The sequence below is a fragment of the Plectropomus leopardus genome, chromosome 15 (genome assembly GCF_026936395.1).
Source record: "Plectropomus leopardus strain MGB_pleo_1.0 chromosome 15, ASM2693639v1, whole genome shotgun sequence".
In the NCBI taxonomy this organism is placed as follows: domain Eukaryota; kingdom Metazoa; phylum Chordata; class Actinopteri; order Perciformes; family Serranidae; genus Plectropomus; species Plectropomus leopardus.
The window spans coordinates 17,671,454-17,690,692 of NC_142190.1; the positions used below are offsets into that span (position 1 = coordinate 17,671,454).

Below are 19,239 nucleotides of genomic sequence, written 5' to 3' on the forward strand. Positions count from 1 at the left end.
TATAGGTGCAGAAAGATTTCTCCATTAATCTATGGAGGTTCCATTGAGCAAGGTGTTTGTCTCATTTCAAAACATTATCAATAATTTTGGCAAATACCCCCAAACATTTGTTCATGTGCAAGGGACAATACCCTACACCGTCTGTGGGAATAATGACTCCTGTCTGTCTGGAGCAAAGGATAGGACAAGACAACAAAATGTCTAACACAAGACAGCACTGTTTGTTGCCAATTTCCAATATGAATATTTACAATGGAGATTTTAGGTTATAATTCACCTTTGTTTTGTCTATATCAGCAATTAACTTGATCAGTACCAGTGGGAATAATGGTCAAAACTATGAACTATTATATTACATTGTTTTTATTTACTACACTTTTGCACAATGAAATTTTATAGACCTACACTAAGTATTTTTTATTGTTGGATATTTTTTAGAAATGAGTATTTTTAGTATTTATTATTTAGTATTTATTTTTAAGATTTTTTAATTATTTAAATATTTAAATTATTTTTCCTGTGGATAATTACAGATGTGCTTTTATGTAATGTGTGGCTATGTGTGGTTAGCTGTGAATTAATGTAAGAAATTAAATTTCCTGTGAAGGATTAATACAGTATCTGTCTATATATCGGTCTATCAATCTGTCTACTATGAAAATGAGACCTAAGTTTTGATAAACCATAATTACCCTTTAACTTTGCTCACTGGCAATCAGTCCTAATTAGTGCCCACTAGATCTGTTTACAAATTGACAGAATTATGATCTTAAGTTCATATCTCCTCTGGGCAACATGCCGAAGTATCCTTGGGCAAGATACTGAACCCCAGATTGCTCCTGATGCCGCGTCATCGGAGTTTGCATGCGTATGAATGGTTACTACCTAGTAGGTGGCACCTTGTATGGTAGCCTCTGCCACCACTGTGTGAATGTGTGTGTGAAAGGGTGAATGTGACATGTCCTGTAAAAGCTCTTTCAGTGGTCAAAAAGACTAGAAAAGCGCTATAGTAGTACAGTCCATTTACCATATACAGCAGAGTTATTTACTCACTTCAACAGAAAAAATACATCCAGAAATTTTACATGTCTGTTAGGGCTGTGAGGGTTTGTGTATTTGTAGTGAACAATCACGGTTTGGGGGTCATGGTTTGGCACACGCACCTGGCGGAAACTTTTAGCTGTATTCTTTTAGAAACTTAGGCTGAGGTTAGCACAAGAAGCATTTAGGAGTGCAAGTCAGTCACAATATGGCAAGTGTGAATGAAATGAGCTAGCAGACCCACCTGAGAGATTCAAGGCAGTCACAGCAGCAACAGAGAGAGAGTAATGTATAAGACAAGGACAGTATGTCGACGTTTTAGGGACAGATAACAGATGCTTTTCTGTTAGCCTATTGTGACCTGTTGCCTTTTGTGGAAGTTTTCAGTGTTCATATAAAGAACTGACACAAAAGTGTTTCTTGTTTTTATAATGAAAACAGTTTGCTAAAGTTTCCAGCGGACAAAATGTTACCACAGTCCTGGCAAGAGGACTGTATCTGACACCACTATCTGTTCAAAATAAATGAAAAGAAATATATCTTTGTGCATATAGTTTTTTTCTGCTGCACAAAGTTCACACCAAACTGTGATTTTAATGTACAGTTGCCTAATATCAGTAATTATTGAGCATAAAATTTCGGCGTTATCCTCTCAACATTGACCTGTGGCCACATTTGCACAATACACACTTAAGGCACTGACATAACTGATCATAATTACTGCATTCACCAGGTTTCACCACGCTACCACTGCAGTTACTAAAGAGAGAAAGTGCTGCTGTTCTGTGCATTTACTGTGCACGAGAGGACGGGCAGGTACAGAGAAGGTATACAAATGACAAGGCAGAGGTGGAGGAAGAAAAAGAGAACAATGTCTCAGTGTCCTTGTGGCTAATTGCACTCTCCTTAGCTTTGAGACAAAGCCAGAAACTGCTGTGCTCACAAACTGGCTCCACTATCTGAATAACAAAGCTGTCAGATGGCTCTATGGAAAGCTCTTATCTAAGAGTTGAAGGCCGCAGTAGGTGCACTGAAAACGTTGCATTTGATTGGACCCCTGAGGCTCCGGAGCCTTGTGGCATTCAGTGCAGCAACACCAGACGTCACAGTCAAAACTAATGTCTCAATTTTGCCTCAACTTTCTCTTTCTCTGACTCATTTCACAATAACATGCTCAGGGCCTCCAGGTTCAAACACAGCGGCAATTCATGTTGCTTCATTACTCTCTCCCCTCCTGTAACTCTCACTCCTTCATTTCACATTACCTAATGACATGGCTATCAATCAACGTTGCCTCATTTGCACAGCCCTTTAGCTATCAGCAGCAGCTAGAGATCGACTGAACAAAGTGCCACCTTCTCTGATTAGACAGGTCCAAATACTCAGTGGGAAACCATTAATTTATGACCTAATAAGTCTCGTTTAACAAAGCTTGATGTTAAAAAATAAAGCATTATATGAATGATACAGTCATGAACAGCGGTGATAGGATGAATGAAAATGTAATTACAACTTGGTTACTTATTATTCCACAGAGGTAGCAGATCATTAGGGCCTGAGCACCAACTGGTGTAAGGACCCTCTTGGAATGCAAGGAATTATTATTTTTCTGCTAAATGAAACACATTTTTGGATGTCTAAATATGCTCAAAAACTCATGAAACTTGGCATGCATGTCCTGCCTGGCGAAAAAAATCATATTTTGGTGGTTTCCAAAATGGGCATGGCAAATGACTATGAAGAGAAGTTATCAAAAGTCCATGCAAAACTATTACAGATTTCCTGTGGCATGGCTTAGAATTTCAATTTTTTCACCATAAAACAGGAAATTGTTGTAACTTTAGTGTTCATAGTCCGATCTGCCTGAAACTTCATGCTCTGCTGATATAAGTCATCGACGGTGTACCTTGCAACGAACACCTAAAACTGTTAAGAAACACACAAGTGTCTCCTTGTCTCCTGAATTTTCATTTACTTACTATTGATTTTCCCTGCCAAGAACTTAGTTGATTATTGGCCTGATTCATATATCAGTCACATGCACGACAGATGTCACAGCTGATACTGAGCTAAATGGAACGACGAAAACAGTGTCTGGGGGTTTGGCTCAGTGGGTAAATCAGGTGGTTGGTTTGCCTGAAGTTCCCGGTTAAAGTCTTATCTGGGACAGGTGACATTTGATTATCAGCCTGACTCATATAGCAATGATATAGAGTATATAGAGTTTTTCGACAGACGTCACTGCCGATACTGAATTTTGCCTTTCAACACCATATGACCCTTATATCAGCAGAGCAGACAGATATATCAGCTGATAGTTTTATTTTTATGTATGCCATAAAATATAATTTGGCTGTAGATTCAGGCACTAATAAAACAGTCTGGTACTAATAAAACACTTACAGTTCTGACTGGTATGTAAATGCTGTCTGTAAAAACCATATATCTTTAGCTGTGTCTTTTTGGGGTAAGTTTACCTAATAACTGCCATGAGCTAAGGGCAAGGGCATTTGCTTTATTATACTTGATCCATTACTCTAAAGAGTCATTCTAAACATAAACAGGTAGGCTAAATCACCTAACCAGTGTTTAACCTGTTAAATCCCCAATAAGTAAGTAAATAATTATAAAAATAATAATGATAAAGATACATTGGATTTTTAGAGCGCCTTTCAAGAACTCAAAAAAAAGAGGAGAGGAGAAGGAAAAGACATGACTTTTGAGGCAAGACTGAAAAAAGCTGAACATTGACAAGTCTAACATTATTCCAAGATTTGTATCCCTTTTCTTTAATCTTATCCCAAATCTGCTAAATTAAGTTTTTTGTAAATGTGAAAACCATTATACCGTAATCATCTGCACAGAATATCACTGTTGTTAACACTATTTTACCCACACTGCAGTTATGTTTCCCAGTACTTTGCTTCATTAGTACTTGCAGTATCATTTTTTTACTTTCTCCTATAAGGTGTTGTCAAATCAAACAGTTCTGTCAGTTCCCTGAGAGGAACTGCTCATTGGGGAACTTTCCCAAGAACCTGATACCTTCAAAGGGTATTTTTCTGTTTGCATTTGCGCCACCAATAGTAATGCTGAAGTGATGTAAGCCAGCTATTGAGGATTCTTATATTTCGCTTTGACAAGTCAAAATCACTCCGTAAAGCCTGAACTTCACTGTCAGTCCAGTTGTCCTTGTTTTATTCCATTTGGTTCGTTACAAGCGGTTTGTGTTTTGTGTTGTCTGTTGTTTACACGGCTAACAGGTTTTTAAAAATGGTTATTGCCAGTTCTGCACTGGCTCATGTGTTTGACCGATCGCCGTACACTATCATTACTCACAGTACTTGGACAGACCACTCTTACTGATAAAACAGCCATATAGGTCAACTGTGCAAGCAGCTTATATTACGACCCCAACTTATGTTTATTGTACGGCACCACTGTCTAGTGTCCATAATAATTATAACAGAGCAGAGGAGGAAGTAGAGTCACATATTATAAAAGCAACAAAGTTCAAGTGATGTTGTTATGAAGATGGGAGAATTTCAGGATAGATGGAAGGGATGATTAATGGGTCAAACACACACAGGACTTCCGCCAAGGAGACCAGTGTTTGTGGCCTAAAGTAGATGTTTCAGTATTAACACTAGTGACATATGTGACATCTGCCAGGTGACATACGTGACGCTACATTAGTTAGAAAAGTACTTATTTAAAGCCAACCTTTTATGTTTTTTCTGAACTTAACTACCCATATTTGTTGCATAAAACTAAGACTATGGATGTGTTACCGACAGTCAGGACAGTAATATCTGTTGTTCGCGGATGCCAATATATAATGTTTTAAAAGTCAGTGGAAATTGATCTTTTCTGTTATTTATGTATGAGAGAGCACTGGCCAGAAGAGCACAACCAAAAGTCCTGCAAAACAACGCTCTAAAATCTATGATCTTGCTTACTATACCTACATTTAAGTAACAATAAAAAACTGTCAAGTATTTTCTTGCTACCTTATTGTTATTACGACATTTAAATTAAATTGTAGGCTGTAGTATAAGGGGTTACCATGAATTGTAATAAATCTGGCTACTTTCATCTCAACTTTTATCCATCTTAGAATTTAGTTGTCTTTAAAATGAGCCTCACACATTGGCTGCAGACTTTTGAGTTTTAATCTAATTCTCTTTACTTGCTGTGACCTTTTCATATGTCAATAAGACTGACAGAGACATCTACATCAGTCACAGGAAGGTAAATGATTCCTGCACATAAAGAAGCAGCACAGCCTCTGCTGCAATTTTCTCTGAGAATCTATTTACAGATATTCAATTAGTCATGTATGTCTTCCACAAACATCCTGATTCACTGTGACCTTTTAATATCTCCATGACTGACATGGAGTCACTTTTAGATCTGTAATAGAGCTGCACAGTTTATTTCTGTGTGGTGGAACGATGGCTGCCACACAGGAGTTTTTGAAGTCAACAGGAGGTGATGTATGTTTATTTTAAAAGGCACTTCAGGGCTTTTTAAGTTTTGATTTTCATTTTTGGGAGAATGAATGACACATGAAGAAGTCGAGAAAAGTACATTTCAGAAAAGGCAGTTTTAGCTCGTGAAACTAAGCCAGCAACTCCCTCTGTCTCTCTCTCTCGCTATCTGTCTCTATCCCTCTGTCTCCAATCACAGTGTTTTTTTTAGATTTGATATTCCCTGTGGAAGAGCTGTCAAAATTTTTCTTTTCTCCCTGTCTTCCCCAGTATGTTATTCCTCAGACCTGTTATCACTATGATTGCTGTTTCATTCCTCATCCCCAAAGACTGAGCTGCGGGAGAGTTAGTCTTTTGTAAACTTTCAGTGTGGAGACACTTCAGGCCTTTTTTTTAACTTGTGCACTCTTGATTGTATGTGTTATTGTATCTGTTCTTAAAGCTGACATAACTATTTTTAACCACTTAGGGACAGCAGACACACATGAAATTATTATATTTTAAATTGATAGCAGAGTAATTACCTGCCTATTTAAACATCAAGCAGAACAGGACAACATAAGAATTAATTTCGAGGCATAAGTCCAGTATTTACAATATTACTTTTATCTCTATGTTTGGTCTCCACCAACTCAAAATAAGGCAAATATTTGAATTTTAAGCTGCTAAATGCTCAGCTATGTTCGTCAGCTGTTTAAGAACTGTCTTGTTTTGTTGTTTGTTCACTTGTTTTTGGACTGGTAGTATAAAGTCATTTTAAAAGCTTTTTTTTACTAACCCCACCTGCTTCTGAAAATGACCCTAAACCAAAACAATTACCTGAAAGATGCTAAAAGGCACAGTAGAGCTAAGGGGAACTGCAGATAATTCTCTGTTGGCTTGTCATGATGAGTAACACTTTTCACATGCACAGAGTGATTTGATCTATTGTTAATATAAAAATATTGATTACAGCAGCCCGCTGTTGGTCTCTCAGGAGGAGTGCTGCAGATTCTCTCTTCACTGGGGTTAAGTCAGAGCAGTTATTTGCATTCCTCTCACATCAGAGGTGTAAATCGATCTCTGTCTACACAGCTAGAATAAGAACAGGCAAAGCTCAGAGTCCTGAGAAAAAAACACTGGTCCAACTATTACAGTACTGTTGGATTACACACTATATACACAAAATCATCAGCTATTCAAGGCACAAGATGCATGCATTTTTCATTATTTTATATTCTACATATCTTAATATTTCATTGTGGTTCTGTTTTAAACATTTCTAAATAGTGTATCCTCAATCTAGCTGGAAACTCATGAGAGAATACAGTACTTGTTAATAAACAATTTACAATTATTTTGTACAATATTATATATTTATATTCTGGGTAAGGATATTTTGAGATATATTTTTCCACCATCTTCATAAACGAAAAAACTGCCAGCTCATAATTAATATTTAGTTTTTGCCCTTGTTCATATACAAAAGTGGGGTTTAAACTAAATTAGGGTATAGAACATACTAGGGATGCACAACATTGGATTTTCGCCCGTATCTGATATGCCAATATATTTCAACTCATTTGGTTGATAACCAATATTGATATATCCACTAATTGCCCCACTTAATTTAGTCTCTTTTGTATTTGAACTAACATCATGTTATATATAGTCTTATCATAATGTCCCACAAGCAGATGGAGACATGTAATACAATCCTTATAAATAATGTAATATTTATTCATTGTGAAGAAAAATACTTCCACTTAGGGTTGATATTTTGTACATGTTCACTTCGTCAATAAAAAATGGTTTGTGATATAGGCAGAAATCAGCATTTTAGCCGATTCCAACCTCTCATTTTAAAGTCAATATTCCTGATACTGATGATAAGCTGATATTATTGTGCATCCCTAGAGTATATTGTAATATGGCTGTAGGCCTATTGGTAAAATACAAAATGTAAAATGAACCCCCAAAATAGCTTTACATTATCTTTTAACATAGCGTAATCATTAATGGGGCAAAACTAAGCAAACAGGCTCTATCTGTGTGTGGGTTTTGTTTTTTTCATAAACAACATTGAGCCCTTATTACTTTTAGAAGTCAGTTAATCTTTCAGCCTTTGTGCACAGCTAGCCAGATATATTTCAGAGTAGGTAATATATGATGTGTGATCATTTGTCAAACTAAACTTGGATGCTAGCTTGTCTGTTTACTTCACATCATCATATCATTTTAGAAAAATAATTCATTGATCTATTAGTGATTTAACATTGCAGACTGAGGATTCCTGCTCTCAGGATTTTCCTTCCTAATTCATGAGAGTAAGAACACACAGATGTAAAGAATGAATGAGACTTAAAAGCTACTCCAAAAGAACTGAGGAGAGAAACAAGAAAAGGATGAGGGTGTATAAGGGGACGTGTCGGACAGGAAAAGAGAACCATTATAAGACTGTCATAGCCTTTGAAGCAGGTCTCTGTACCTGAGCTTTGTTCTATGAGAAACAACAAGCAGAAATAAAAGATCCGTCTTTCTGTCTGAGTCTCTCAAACCCCCTCTGGTTATTGTTGCTTTCTTTTTTCTTTTTTTTTCAAAGCAGCAATCCAATCAAGATATTGGTGACCCAGCGGTGGCTGTGACGCGTCTCTGCCCAGATGGAATCAAATCTAATACCTCTCTAATGCCTCAGCCTCTGCAGGCTGCAGCAGCATTGTTATGTGTGTGTGTTATCTGTACGTGTATTAACTTTGCTGTGACTGCATCCCACCCCTACAAATATCCATGGGTAACACTAGTCAGGGAGGTCATGCAGTCATCAGGCAGGATCAGGGGGAAAACCGCTTGGGTCATATTTGAAAAGCTGCTCAGAACCGCAGTGCTGATCTGGGGTACTAGTCAGGTCACGTGACCCAATAAACCTCGCCTTAGCTTTAAAGGACAGAGAGTGCATAACTGGTCACAGATCAGATTCTGGACAGCTGAATAAAGCTGATTAACGATGACCTCTTTCTGGGTGGTTCAGGAGGAAAAAACAACAATCCTGACTTCAGTGATATTATTTTCATCACAAAGATATTATTATGCACCATATTTTTATGGTAAATATAGAGCCCCGCTTAACTTCATGAAGCTTTAGTTGCAGCTCAATGTTTAGCTTTTTAGCCCACAACATCACTGTTTTGGTTCACTCTTGCTACTCTCAACACAGCCCACGCTGCCTGCGTGAGCAGTGAGTGAGCAGGGCATGAGCAAAATCTGTTGGGGTTTTTTTTTTGGTGCCCATGTTAATAGGTCAGAGCAGCCACAATGACTTTTTCTGCATGATGCATGCCATACTCAGCAAAATGAATTGAAAAGGGTCTTTTGATAATTGCATTGACTCTATACCACCTTTCTGTCACAGACAGAAAAGTCTGTGACAGAAAGGTGGTATAAGTTTTCTCAATAATTAAGTTTTCTCAATAACCTTTACTTTTTTCTTTTTTTTAAAGAAAAGCATGCAAGGTTTTTGTCAACAGAATCCCTTCAGTTGACACAAGGCATTTTACAGTAAAACAGTTGCAAGACCATGTTGTCAACAATGTAGCTTGCACACTTTCAGAAATGAATGGAGTATGTGCTTACAGTAGTTATAACAGCAGGCAGCTCTGCAGCAGCACTGCAGCAACAATGCTGCCAGTTTGGCAAGTTTGCCGTCACACGCTGCTCAAGCATGCAGTGTTTCCCAGACATCATAGCATCATTTTCAGCCATGGTAGGCAGCAGTTTTCATTGGAAATGTTTGAAAACCCATTGCACACCACCCCCTCAGTACCAAACAGCAGTTAAACACAAGTAGCAACTGGTCAACATAGTGAAGTATTCAGCAGCTAAAGAGAGAAGTATTCCTCAGGTGTTGGTGAGACCAAAGCAAAGTTAAAAGAGAGTGAATAAAAGAGTGAGTAAAAGTGACACACATTCTCCAGGTGGCCAGAAATACAACTCCAAATGAATGAACGCTGCTCTGTAATTGCATAATCGCAAGGATTATGAATTTAGAAGTAAAACTGAAAATTGGCCTCAAAATAACAACAAAAATGTCACTAGTATGTTAAAAGCACAGAGGAGTGTGGACATTCACATGAACAGTAAACCATAAAGTACAGAGTGCAGAATTCCCATTAAATTAACTCTGACAGGCATCATTAACACTTCCCACGCTCTGATATCTAATTACAGATTTTATTATTATTTCTCTTGCCCACTGCTGTTTTCATGTATTACTTGCCAGGAAGACAAATTCTCACACTTACAGCTGGAGACAAATTCAAAGATTTAACAGCAAATTGACCTTTACAACTCCCCCACAGTCCAATGTAAAAACAAATGGACTGCCTGCATTTGCATAATGATATATTTATTTATTTATTTGGCTTGATACCTGTAATTGTGGACAACTTAAAGCATCTTATGCAGCGGCCAAACTAACAATTTCTCAATCCTGTGAGCAAGTGAGCAGCATACAAAGTCTACATCAGCTGTCAGCAAAGTGTATCCAAAAGCAACAGCAGTCTTTGTGCCTGCGTCTCCCGAGGCATGTAAAAATTCATTGAAAGTCAACATAACAGCAAGCCTTCTTCTCTGACCTCTTTTCCTTTCAAATGTCAATGAATATAACTCAATGGTATATCGCAAGCGCTTATACTCCACTTACTTTCTTTTTTTTCTGTCTCTCTAGGTGTTCAGGTAATCAGTAAAACACACTTGAGCAATCACGGTACAGTGGCACGGCAAAGTTTGTGTGTGTGTGGAATGATGGCAGCTTTGGCTACAATATGTAGTGATATTCTTGAATCTAGTGGGGCTGATTTAATCACTGTAAAATGTCTGATGGCTCCATGGACATCATGTTACAAACTGTTGGCTGCTGACAGAAACAACTTATCACTCATGTGTCGTACACAGAAATGATCACATGCCTGTATTGTTCGCACACAAGAAGGTGTGTGAGTGTGTGTTTGTGTGTGTGTACACACGAGTGCAGTGAATGACAAGTCAGTTAACAGGTATATGAAATGGAAAGGGATTGTGCCTCCCTCACCAGAATACACCGTGAGGGTTCAGGCTGTATAGCTATCGTGTGTGTTTCTGTCTGCAGCAGCACGAACGGCTGTTCATTGTTGTTTTTATATTTTTGTGTGAATCCTTGACAATACAAACCACTTCAGGAGATTCATCCCAAAATAGATACATAACCATTCTTTTAAAAGGATAGGTAGCAGGTAACTTATAGTGCTTAGACCTTGGACATGATATTAAAGGCGTTTCTTAACTTTGTTGTATTTTAAAGGATCCACATATTTATGTGATGCTTTTCCACTTTTCACTTTGCTTTTCCACTTTTTTGGGCAGAGGGGAGGGATTTCTTTATTGAAAAAAAAAAAGAAATCTGGTGTAGGGCTGTGATTCACCCTAATTTTGATTTTCAATCCTTGTGAAAAAGTCATTTGATTGGTTTCTATAACATGAAAAACAAATCATTTAAAAAATGGCAATTACACATTTCAAGAGCCTAAATAGCCATCTTGAACAACTTGTTTTGTCTGAACATTCTCAAAATGTTACAAAATACAGTTATTCCCCTTCTTGTCATGAGATAGATGAAAAGATTGATACCTATAAGTAGCTGTTAACTTAGCTTCGCATAAAGACTGCAATCTGGTTATAATGGGTAGCCTGTTTCTATTAAGAAAAAAATCCAATGACTCTAAAGCTCAGCTATTTGTTTGTTTCTACAAAAAATAACATGCAAAAACGAGATGGTTGTATGCTGGACTGTCTCTTAGCTGAGGGGAAGTAACTTCCCAGAGTCTTGTCAAGGTGTTAATTTTTTAGCTTTAGCTAGCAGTTGGATTTTGTCACTGTTTGATGGAGACAGGAGAGCCGTGCAGACATGATATTGGTATCAACTCTCAAAAAGAGAATGAATAAGTGTTTTTTTTTTCAGTATATCAAACTGTTCCTTTAAATGTATAAACAGTGAGGAGCAGCAAATCATTGTATTTAAGAAGATGAGAATAATTAAAAATGTCCTAAATTATTCTTCAGTTATCCAAAAAAGTGGGTTACTTTTCTAGCAATTATCAGTGCATCGACAAATTAATATTATCAGCACAAGCAACAACCTCTGAGGCTGAACACTGACGCAAACACAGAAAAACCAAAAACTGCAGTTCCTCAAATGGCCAATTGAGGCTGGCTCCAAGAGTTACAACTGTACTCGCTCCTCTACAGTGTCAGCCCCTGCCAAAATACTTCTAATACACTTCTGAGACAAAAAACCCAAAACAAAACAGCAACGTCCAAAATGCCTAACTCAAGGTTTCAAACCAATGGCTGACATCATGGTAGCTATGTCCATTATTTTTACAGTCTCTGGTAAAAATATAACCCAATAGTTGGTTGACAATTGGAGACAGACAGGCTAGATGTTTCAACCTGCCTCCAGTCTTCTTGCCAAACTAAACCAACCATTTGCTGGTGCCACCCTTATATTTAATATACAGACATGAGCATATATCCAGCAACTCTCAAAGAAAAAGTGAGTCAGTGTATTTCCCAAAATGTTGTTCTTGTCCTTTAAATTTAAAAAACAGTGTGAAGCAGCAAATCCTTACAATTAAGAGGATGGAATCAAATAAAGTTTAAAAATGACTTTAATGATTATCAGTTATCAAAACAATGACTGATTACTCCTCTGGCAATCCACCAATCAATAAATCGACTAATCATTTCAGAACTATTGCGTCAGTTTTGTTTATGCCTCCTTGTAGGATGATGTCATTAAGGATGTAATGTTTTCCAGGAAGTTACAGTCTCCAGGTCATGTTGCAATTATCAAATTATTTCTGAAGTCATCATTGTACGATTTTTCCTACATGAACATGATGGATATGTCCACTGAAACTACAACTGTTGATTTAGTATAAATAAAGGCTAAATGTGAGGATTAAAATAAACAGAACAGCAGCACTCACAGATAAATAGTCATTTAACTTGTTGTGGGCAGAGCTGGAAACCATCATCAGCTAAAATGTGTTCATTTTTGCCTACAATAAATAAAAGGACTATTTTATCTGAGTGCTGCTGTTCTGTTTGTTTTAATTGTGATAATAAACACACAAGGTGGCTAAAAGGACTGTATGTGGGTTGTTATGCATTAATATAAATTAGCTTTTTCAAATCCTTTTTCAAACTAAATTGGTTGTCCCAATAGACTCAAGTTTGAAGTTCTACCGGGCAGAGTGTATTGGTTCGAATAATGTTAATAATCCCTCTGATACCTAACAAGGCGAGTTAACAAAATGGTGCAACGATTCCCTGCTAAATTGTAATTTTATATCAGATCGCTACAGTAAGGATTTGATCAGAAGCTCAGGGCAGAAATATGGCTTCAACAGCTGCAAAATGAAATCATCACACTGCAACTGTTGTTGTGTTGAAATAAGCCAAACACTGTCACACAATTGATGCATAATAAAGCTTTCATATTAGCTCGCCTTTTTGTCTAATTCCATTCATTTTCATAATGTGCAATCAATGCAGCTCTCTGTCCCGACCCCATAGAAACACCAATCAGGCTCTGCACGTTGCACTGCCACCATGGTAACTGGATTAACGAGCTGCGGTGCAGTTACTATGGGATGTCGAGATGATAAATGACAGTCTGTCTGGCACCAAATCTGTCTCCTAATCTCAGCTGGAAAACAAAGGACACGGCTGGGAGACATCTGAGATGAATGAATTTGTGAATGAATAAAAGGGTGTGTGTGTGTGTGTTCGTGTGTGTGTGTTTGTGTGTGTGTAGTATGTATGAATGTATGTATGTGTAGTGTGTTTGGAAATGGTGTTATTTAGCACAGGAGAGTTGAGGACAGTGTAGGTCAGCAACATTGAGTTGATAAGACAGATGTAGAAAAACAGATACGCACAAACAAACAGGAAAACTCTCTTTCACACGCACACACAAACACACCACCAGGCTGTCTCACCTTGTCAGGTGCTTGGCTCTGGAGGCTGCCCACATCCAGTGGAGTGATGAGGGGCACATTTTGAAAGCCGTCCTCCACGCTCACAGGTTTGGCCCCTTTGTCTTGAAGATTACTCCCCAGTTTCACCATCTTTCACCGCCCTTTTATATATTCCCTTTATTTCCCAGAAGACAGCTCCTGAACAGAGGAGGTGTTGAGAAAGGATGGTTTTACCTCACAGCCTTTCTGGTCATTGAAACCTGACAAAACGGGCTATTTGATGGAGAAGATTCTAGTGTTACAGGAGATAAAAATAGTTTAACGTGGAGATTTTAACTTAATTATTATACAATGAAAACACTATAAATATGAGGAAATTATGTGAAATAACTGTTTGAGAATGATGTTTTGTTGAGAGAAATTAAATTCAGAGCGTGTCATTTATAAGTGAATGATCAGAGGAGCAAAACACCAAAAAAAAAAAAAAAAATGTTTGCAATGTAAACGCATCTGTTTCTCTCTTATTTACGAAAAACCCAACACAAAAGAAAAACTCCGCCTATAGCATCTTCTCGACCTCTCTTTTTCACAACAGTAATAACAATAAAGAACACCAAAATTGCACCCGTAAAAAAGCAGTTACTCACAGCTGATCCTTGTCCTTGTCCGTGCGTCTCCTCCGTGCTGCGGCAGTGTTTGTGTCTGGAGCACAGAGGCGGAGGGGAGCGCAGATGAGGAGCAGGTGAGGCTGGAGGCTGCGCTGCGGTGTCGCTGCTGCTGATGCTGCGGGAAAGCAACGCTGCACCGCCGGAGACAAACTGGATGTCTGGCGGCAGGTTTCCTACCAGCAGGCAGCCCAACCCCCTAATCCAAACACAGCCTCTTCTTCACCGTGCTGCTACACCAAGCCGCTGGAGCTGCCACTAGGGGGATTTTTTTTTTCTCTTGGGAGCCTCGTTTGTTTGACTAAAGTGGGAGCCGAATTAATGTAGCCTTTCAGGGCTCCTCGTAAAATCCTCAACTGATAGACATATTCAATCAATGTATTAACTGAGGGAACAAATAAATAAATAACATTATATATTTATATATATATATATATATATATATATATATATATATATATATATATATATATATATATATATATATATATATACTTTTTTCTGATAATTTTCTTGCAAGATAAAATATAACTGGAATTAAAATAGAAAAATTCAACTTCAGAAGAGTACTTAAAAGTTGCACTTAACCTATGTTATTTCTAAACAATGAGCCTAGGTGAATGATTCAGAACCAATTATCTGTGTCTTCTTAATGTCCCATCCCAGTGGCTCAGCAATCGTATAAAATCCACACTTTCGCAGCTGTAAATTTAGAGGAAAAAACAAACAACAACAACAAAACCACGGGATAACAGGTTAGACCTTCAGTATTTCCGACAGCAATTGAAAGCAGCACAAACATGTGCCACTCAAATTAGCTCGTTTGGTCTTACAGCGCCCTCTAATGGTAAAATGAGTGAGACACAGTGGGACTTGAGAGACGCAGTCTCTGAAAAAAGTCACATCAATAGTCCGACTAACAGTGTGTGAAATCACTTGAAAGATGTTTACTGAGATATTTTTGTGTTTGTGTGAGAAGCAGAGAGAGTGTTGTTTATTTAAAATCATCAGGCAAATTTATCTGATGAATAATTAATCCATCTAGGGACTATTTTATCAGAGGAGGTGGTGACTGGGTGTGACTTTGGGTTTGTTTTCTTTTCTTTTTTCTTTAGTTTTTTTTCTTTGTTTGCTTGTTTTTGGGGTTTTTTTTAAATACCATTCCTCCCCCTGAGCTATAAATATTTCCCTTCACCATAAATAACCATATTTTTGAAATATCAACAATCATGCTTTCCATTCCCAATGGTGGGTTAAATTGAAATTAAAATATATATTTACAATGACTTTTAAATTTATAAGTCAAATAATTTATAAGCCAGAGTTGAAAAATTATAAATTCCTTCCTAGTGCAAAAAAATATTTGACATGCCTCCCCTGTTTTGCACCACGCTCTCCCCTCTGATAAATGATGAACAGTCCCTAAGGCAAATGAGATGTTATAACATAAATCCAGGCGGCAAGTAAATGTAACATTACGAAAAGCCAAATAAATATAATCTTTTCATAATGAAATTAAAATAAGCCAAAATCTTCACAATTTACCTCTGTCTCTGTCCTGTTATGTCCCCTATTTTGAAAAAAATATATATTTCAGTGACACATCACACCTCACATTCTCCTCTGTTGTCCTGTAACTGATAATCTGTATTGTCAGTCACAGCTGTGCCATCAATATATCACTGTCCAACTAATGATGATAACTGTTTTGTGTCTCTCCCCAGCCTCGCATCTTTTGGTGTTCATGCAGGACTTCCTAGAGGTTATGAAGTCTTCATCCCGAATCAACCAGTTCTTTGAAAGAGACTCCAGACCAGAGAGGCCCATCCTAAAAATAATATGCAAGTCAATCTTTGAAAAACAGGCGGATTGCACCGTCACATCCTCTCAAGTGACAATATGTTTGCCATCCAACTCCTTTCTGACTCTATGTGGAACCTCAGCGATCAAGCACAGGGAAATCGAACTACTAATCAAGATGTTCGTAATGACGGTCTTATCAGCAATGGTGATTGATGACACTGTGTTCATTATTAGAGACATACATTGTGCTTTGCCGCAACCCTGCTGTGTGTTAAGTGTTTCCATTTTATTGATTTATTTTCATCCTTAACTTTTAGATAAGAAGGTTCTATCTTGTGCAAACATTTCTTAACACTGTCATGGTTAAATTCATATCCTTGGTTGTGGAGAAAATAATAATTTAAATCCAGCATCTATATCACTGATGATAATTTATGAATTCTTGTCTTTCTTTTAACCCTTTGAAATCTGGAACATCAGTTTTCTTGTGCTGCTTTCACACACCTTCAACATGCATTTAAACCTTTGAAACATTAGCAAAATGGTTCAGTTTCCTTTGAAAACATGGCTAAATGGCAGTAAGCGGCTTGGCAAGAGATGTCCCACAAAGTGCAAGAAATTAGGAAACGACGATAAGAAAAGTGTTTTTAAGAAAGGGTGAGACAGAGAAATCATTTTAGATTAATAATATTTTTTTAATGTATGTCATGAAAATGACATACACACAATATTTGTGATAATGATACTTCTACTACTACAATAATAATAATAATAATAATAATAATAATAATAATAATAATAGTAATATTTTTTGTCCTTACTTAATTTATATTAGTTGTTTTTGGGGTTTTTTTGTTGACCATTCTTTAAACTTTTTTCCTTTTTTTTTTCTCTAAATATTTGGTGATTTTTTTTCTTTCTATACTAACTTTGCTCTGCTTCCAAAGGGTTAGGGATCCACTGGGTACCCTCACTGAAAGGTAGGCTTCTTTTTCTTCTTTATTTCTATTTATCCATTTATTTGTTCATTACTTACTGTATTAGTCTCAAAACAGAGTCATAGAGTCTGCACTTTATGCAAACTGCAACTTCTTACTATCATTTTAAAAGAACATGGTAGGATTATTGTACAAGAACTCTGCTACTTAATGAGATACAGTACTCACTTGCCAGCAAACTGACATTACAATGAGTAATTTCACATTTTTTTAAAGTCACATTTAACAGTACAAGATGCAACCAGCTGGTGGTGTTACTGAGCCATCTGTCTGTTTGTTCAGTGTTCCTGGAATTTGGGAAAAACAACACATGACCCAGTAAGCACTCTTGCTTTGATTAGTAGATAGCATGTCGTGTTTTTACAGATCCACAAAATGAATGATGTGTGTGAGCATATAATTTGGGCATGTGCCTTAAAAAGAGGTTTTAAATTGTGCAGAAATTCTTTACAGGACTAGGACGGCAGACAGAGAGAGAGAGTCACAAGTGCTTTATTTGATTTAACCAGCTATCGACTTCTTTTTCACACAAATATGAACTGAAACTGTGGAAAGTTTAGGGAAAGATGTTGACTGCTCAGACCAGATACGTCTTTATATGAAAAACAGCCCTCCAGTTTTAGTATTCAACAACAAGTTCAGCCAACCCAATTCAAACAGATGACATATATATGACCTAAGTCCGCAGAAAATTCTGGTATCCCACCAGAGCTCATTAAGTCGATTTTATTTATATAGTTCAATATCACCAATTACAAATTTGCCTCAAGGGGTTTTAAAATCTGCCTGACATACAATTCCCTCTATCCTGAGCCCCTTAATCTAGGAGTCAATTTAAGTCGATTAAAAAGTGAAGTAAAGTATTCAGCCAGTGGTGTGGTATTCCTTTGAGGGAAAAAATTAAACCCAGCACAAGTTCGTTTGCAACCAATATTGCCAAACCAAAATTTTGGTCAAATACTGTGACTTTTATATGCTATGTGGATGACTTGACATTTTGACACTAATTTGGACAAAATACTAAACAATGAAGTTCCTATGCTATTTTGGACAACATACCATACTACAACTTCTTTATACCATTTGGAATATTAACCATATTATAACTGTTTTTATGTTATCTTGAACAAACTATACTGTTGTAGGGATCTGGCTTCATGCAAGGGTCACCAAATGTTAAAGTACGGCTATCAGAAATAATGAATGATTATTAAAAATGATTATTAATTATGTTAAATTATGTGACTTAATTTACATGACATCACCTTGTGGGGCACCATTCCCGGAAAGGGAAAATGATAGCCGATCAATAAAATCAGTCTCATAAAATACACAAGACTATCAATTTAGGTCTCAGATTTATAATTTAATTAATTATTATAACCAAAACAACCACACTGATAGTAAAGGATGAAGGATGAAGGAGCTCTTGACACAGCAGATGGTGATTTACTCACTTTTGTACAATATTAAGCAGACAGCAAGTATGATTCCAAAAACATTTATTCCAAAAAAAAAACAACAAAAAAAACACACACACACACAAGACAAAGAGAAGGTGTGTGTTGGTGTGAGCGTGAACACACCAAGAGGCAGAGGTGAACTGACTAACAACAGAAGCACAAAGAAGATGCAAGATTCAAAGATGGCCGCAGAGCAGAGAAGGCCTCAGTTGACCATGTGGTTTGTCAGACAAAGGAACCAAGAAAAGGCGGGAACTTTAAGTTCCTTCTCTGCGTGCTTCTGTTGAGGGCCAACGTATGAGTTAATGTATGCATCTAATATGTATATAAGGTACCTTGGTTAGTAAAAGGGTCTTTAGTTGCATGCAAGACCCTGTCTGTGTAAGGCATGAACAAACTAAATCCAAACCAACCGAAAGAGATCCCAACAATGACTCATTCAATAGCATTAAAATACCTGGAACACACAATATGATGAAAGACAAACAGTCCTGCTCAGCCTGTACTTGTGTCCTAATGCTATGCCCAGATGTTGGTTGCCAATCCAGGAGTAGGAGAAGAGGTCTTTGGGTTCCTGGCTGAAGAAAAGAGGTTCTGGTTCAGTCACTGCTGTGCAGTTCCAAGGATCCAGCAGGAGGCTTGTCGGTCCTGGTGTCCTTACAGAGATAGCAGTTCAATGCTGTCTCGGTTCTGTTCTCCTTTTGGCTTGAGAAGTTAGCTGAGACAAAGCTGCAGCTCCTGCTGAGAGCTTACGTAGAAGGAGGGAAGGGAAGGGTAGCTCAGGT

At 37.4% G+C, this 19,239-nt stretch overlaps 1 protein-coding gene and 1 long non-coding RNA gene across 4 annotated transcripts in view; one reads left to right on the forward strand and one right to left on the reverse strand.

Annotated features, from left to right (window-relative positions):
- nsg2 (neuronal vesicle trafficking associated 2) overlaps positions 1-14,468 on the reverse strand; it is a 47,482-nt gene extending 33,014 nt beyond the window's left edge. The window contains exons 1-2 of one of the 2 annotated variants that reach the window (XM_042499395.2): positions 14,173-14,468; positions 13,547-13,723 (exon numbers count right to left, since the gene is read on the reverse strand). In XM_042499395.2, coding sequence (XP_042355329.1) covers positions 13,547-13,675 — 129 coding nt within the window. In that variant the 5' untranslated portion in view covers positions 13,676-13,723; positions 14,173-14,468. The remainder of the gene's footprint in view (positions 1-13,546; positions 13,724-14,172) is intronic. The other variant, XM_042499396.2, reaches the window with a different exon arrangement.
- LOC148187265 (uncharacterized) overlaps positions 1-16,776 on the forward strand; it is a 175,475-nt gene extending 158,699 nt beyond the window's left edge. For both annotated transcript variants that reach the window (XR_015778934.1, XR_015778933.1), the window contains exon 3: positions 15,915-16,776. This is a non-coding gene — a long non-coding RNA (uncharacterized LOC148187265). The remainder of the gene's footprint in view (positions 1-15,914) is intronic.
- Positions 16,777-19,239: the final 2,463 nt, after the last annotated feature.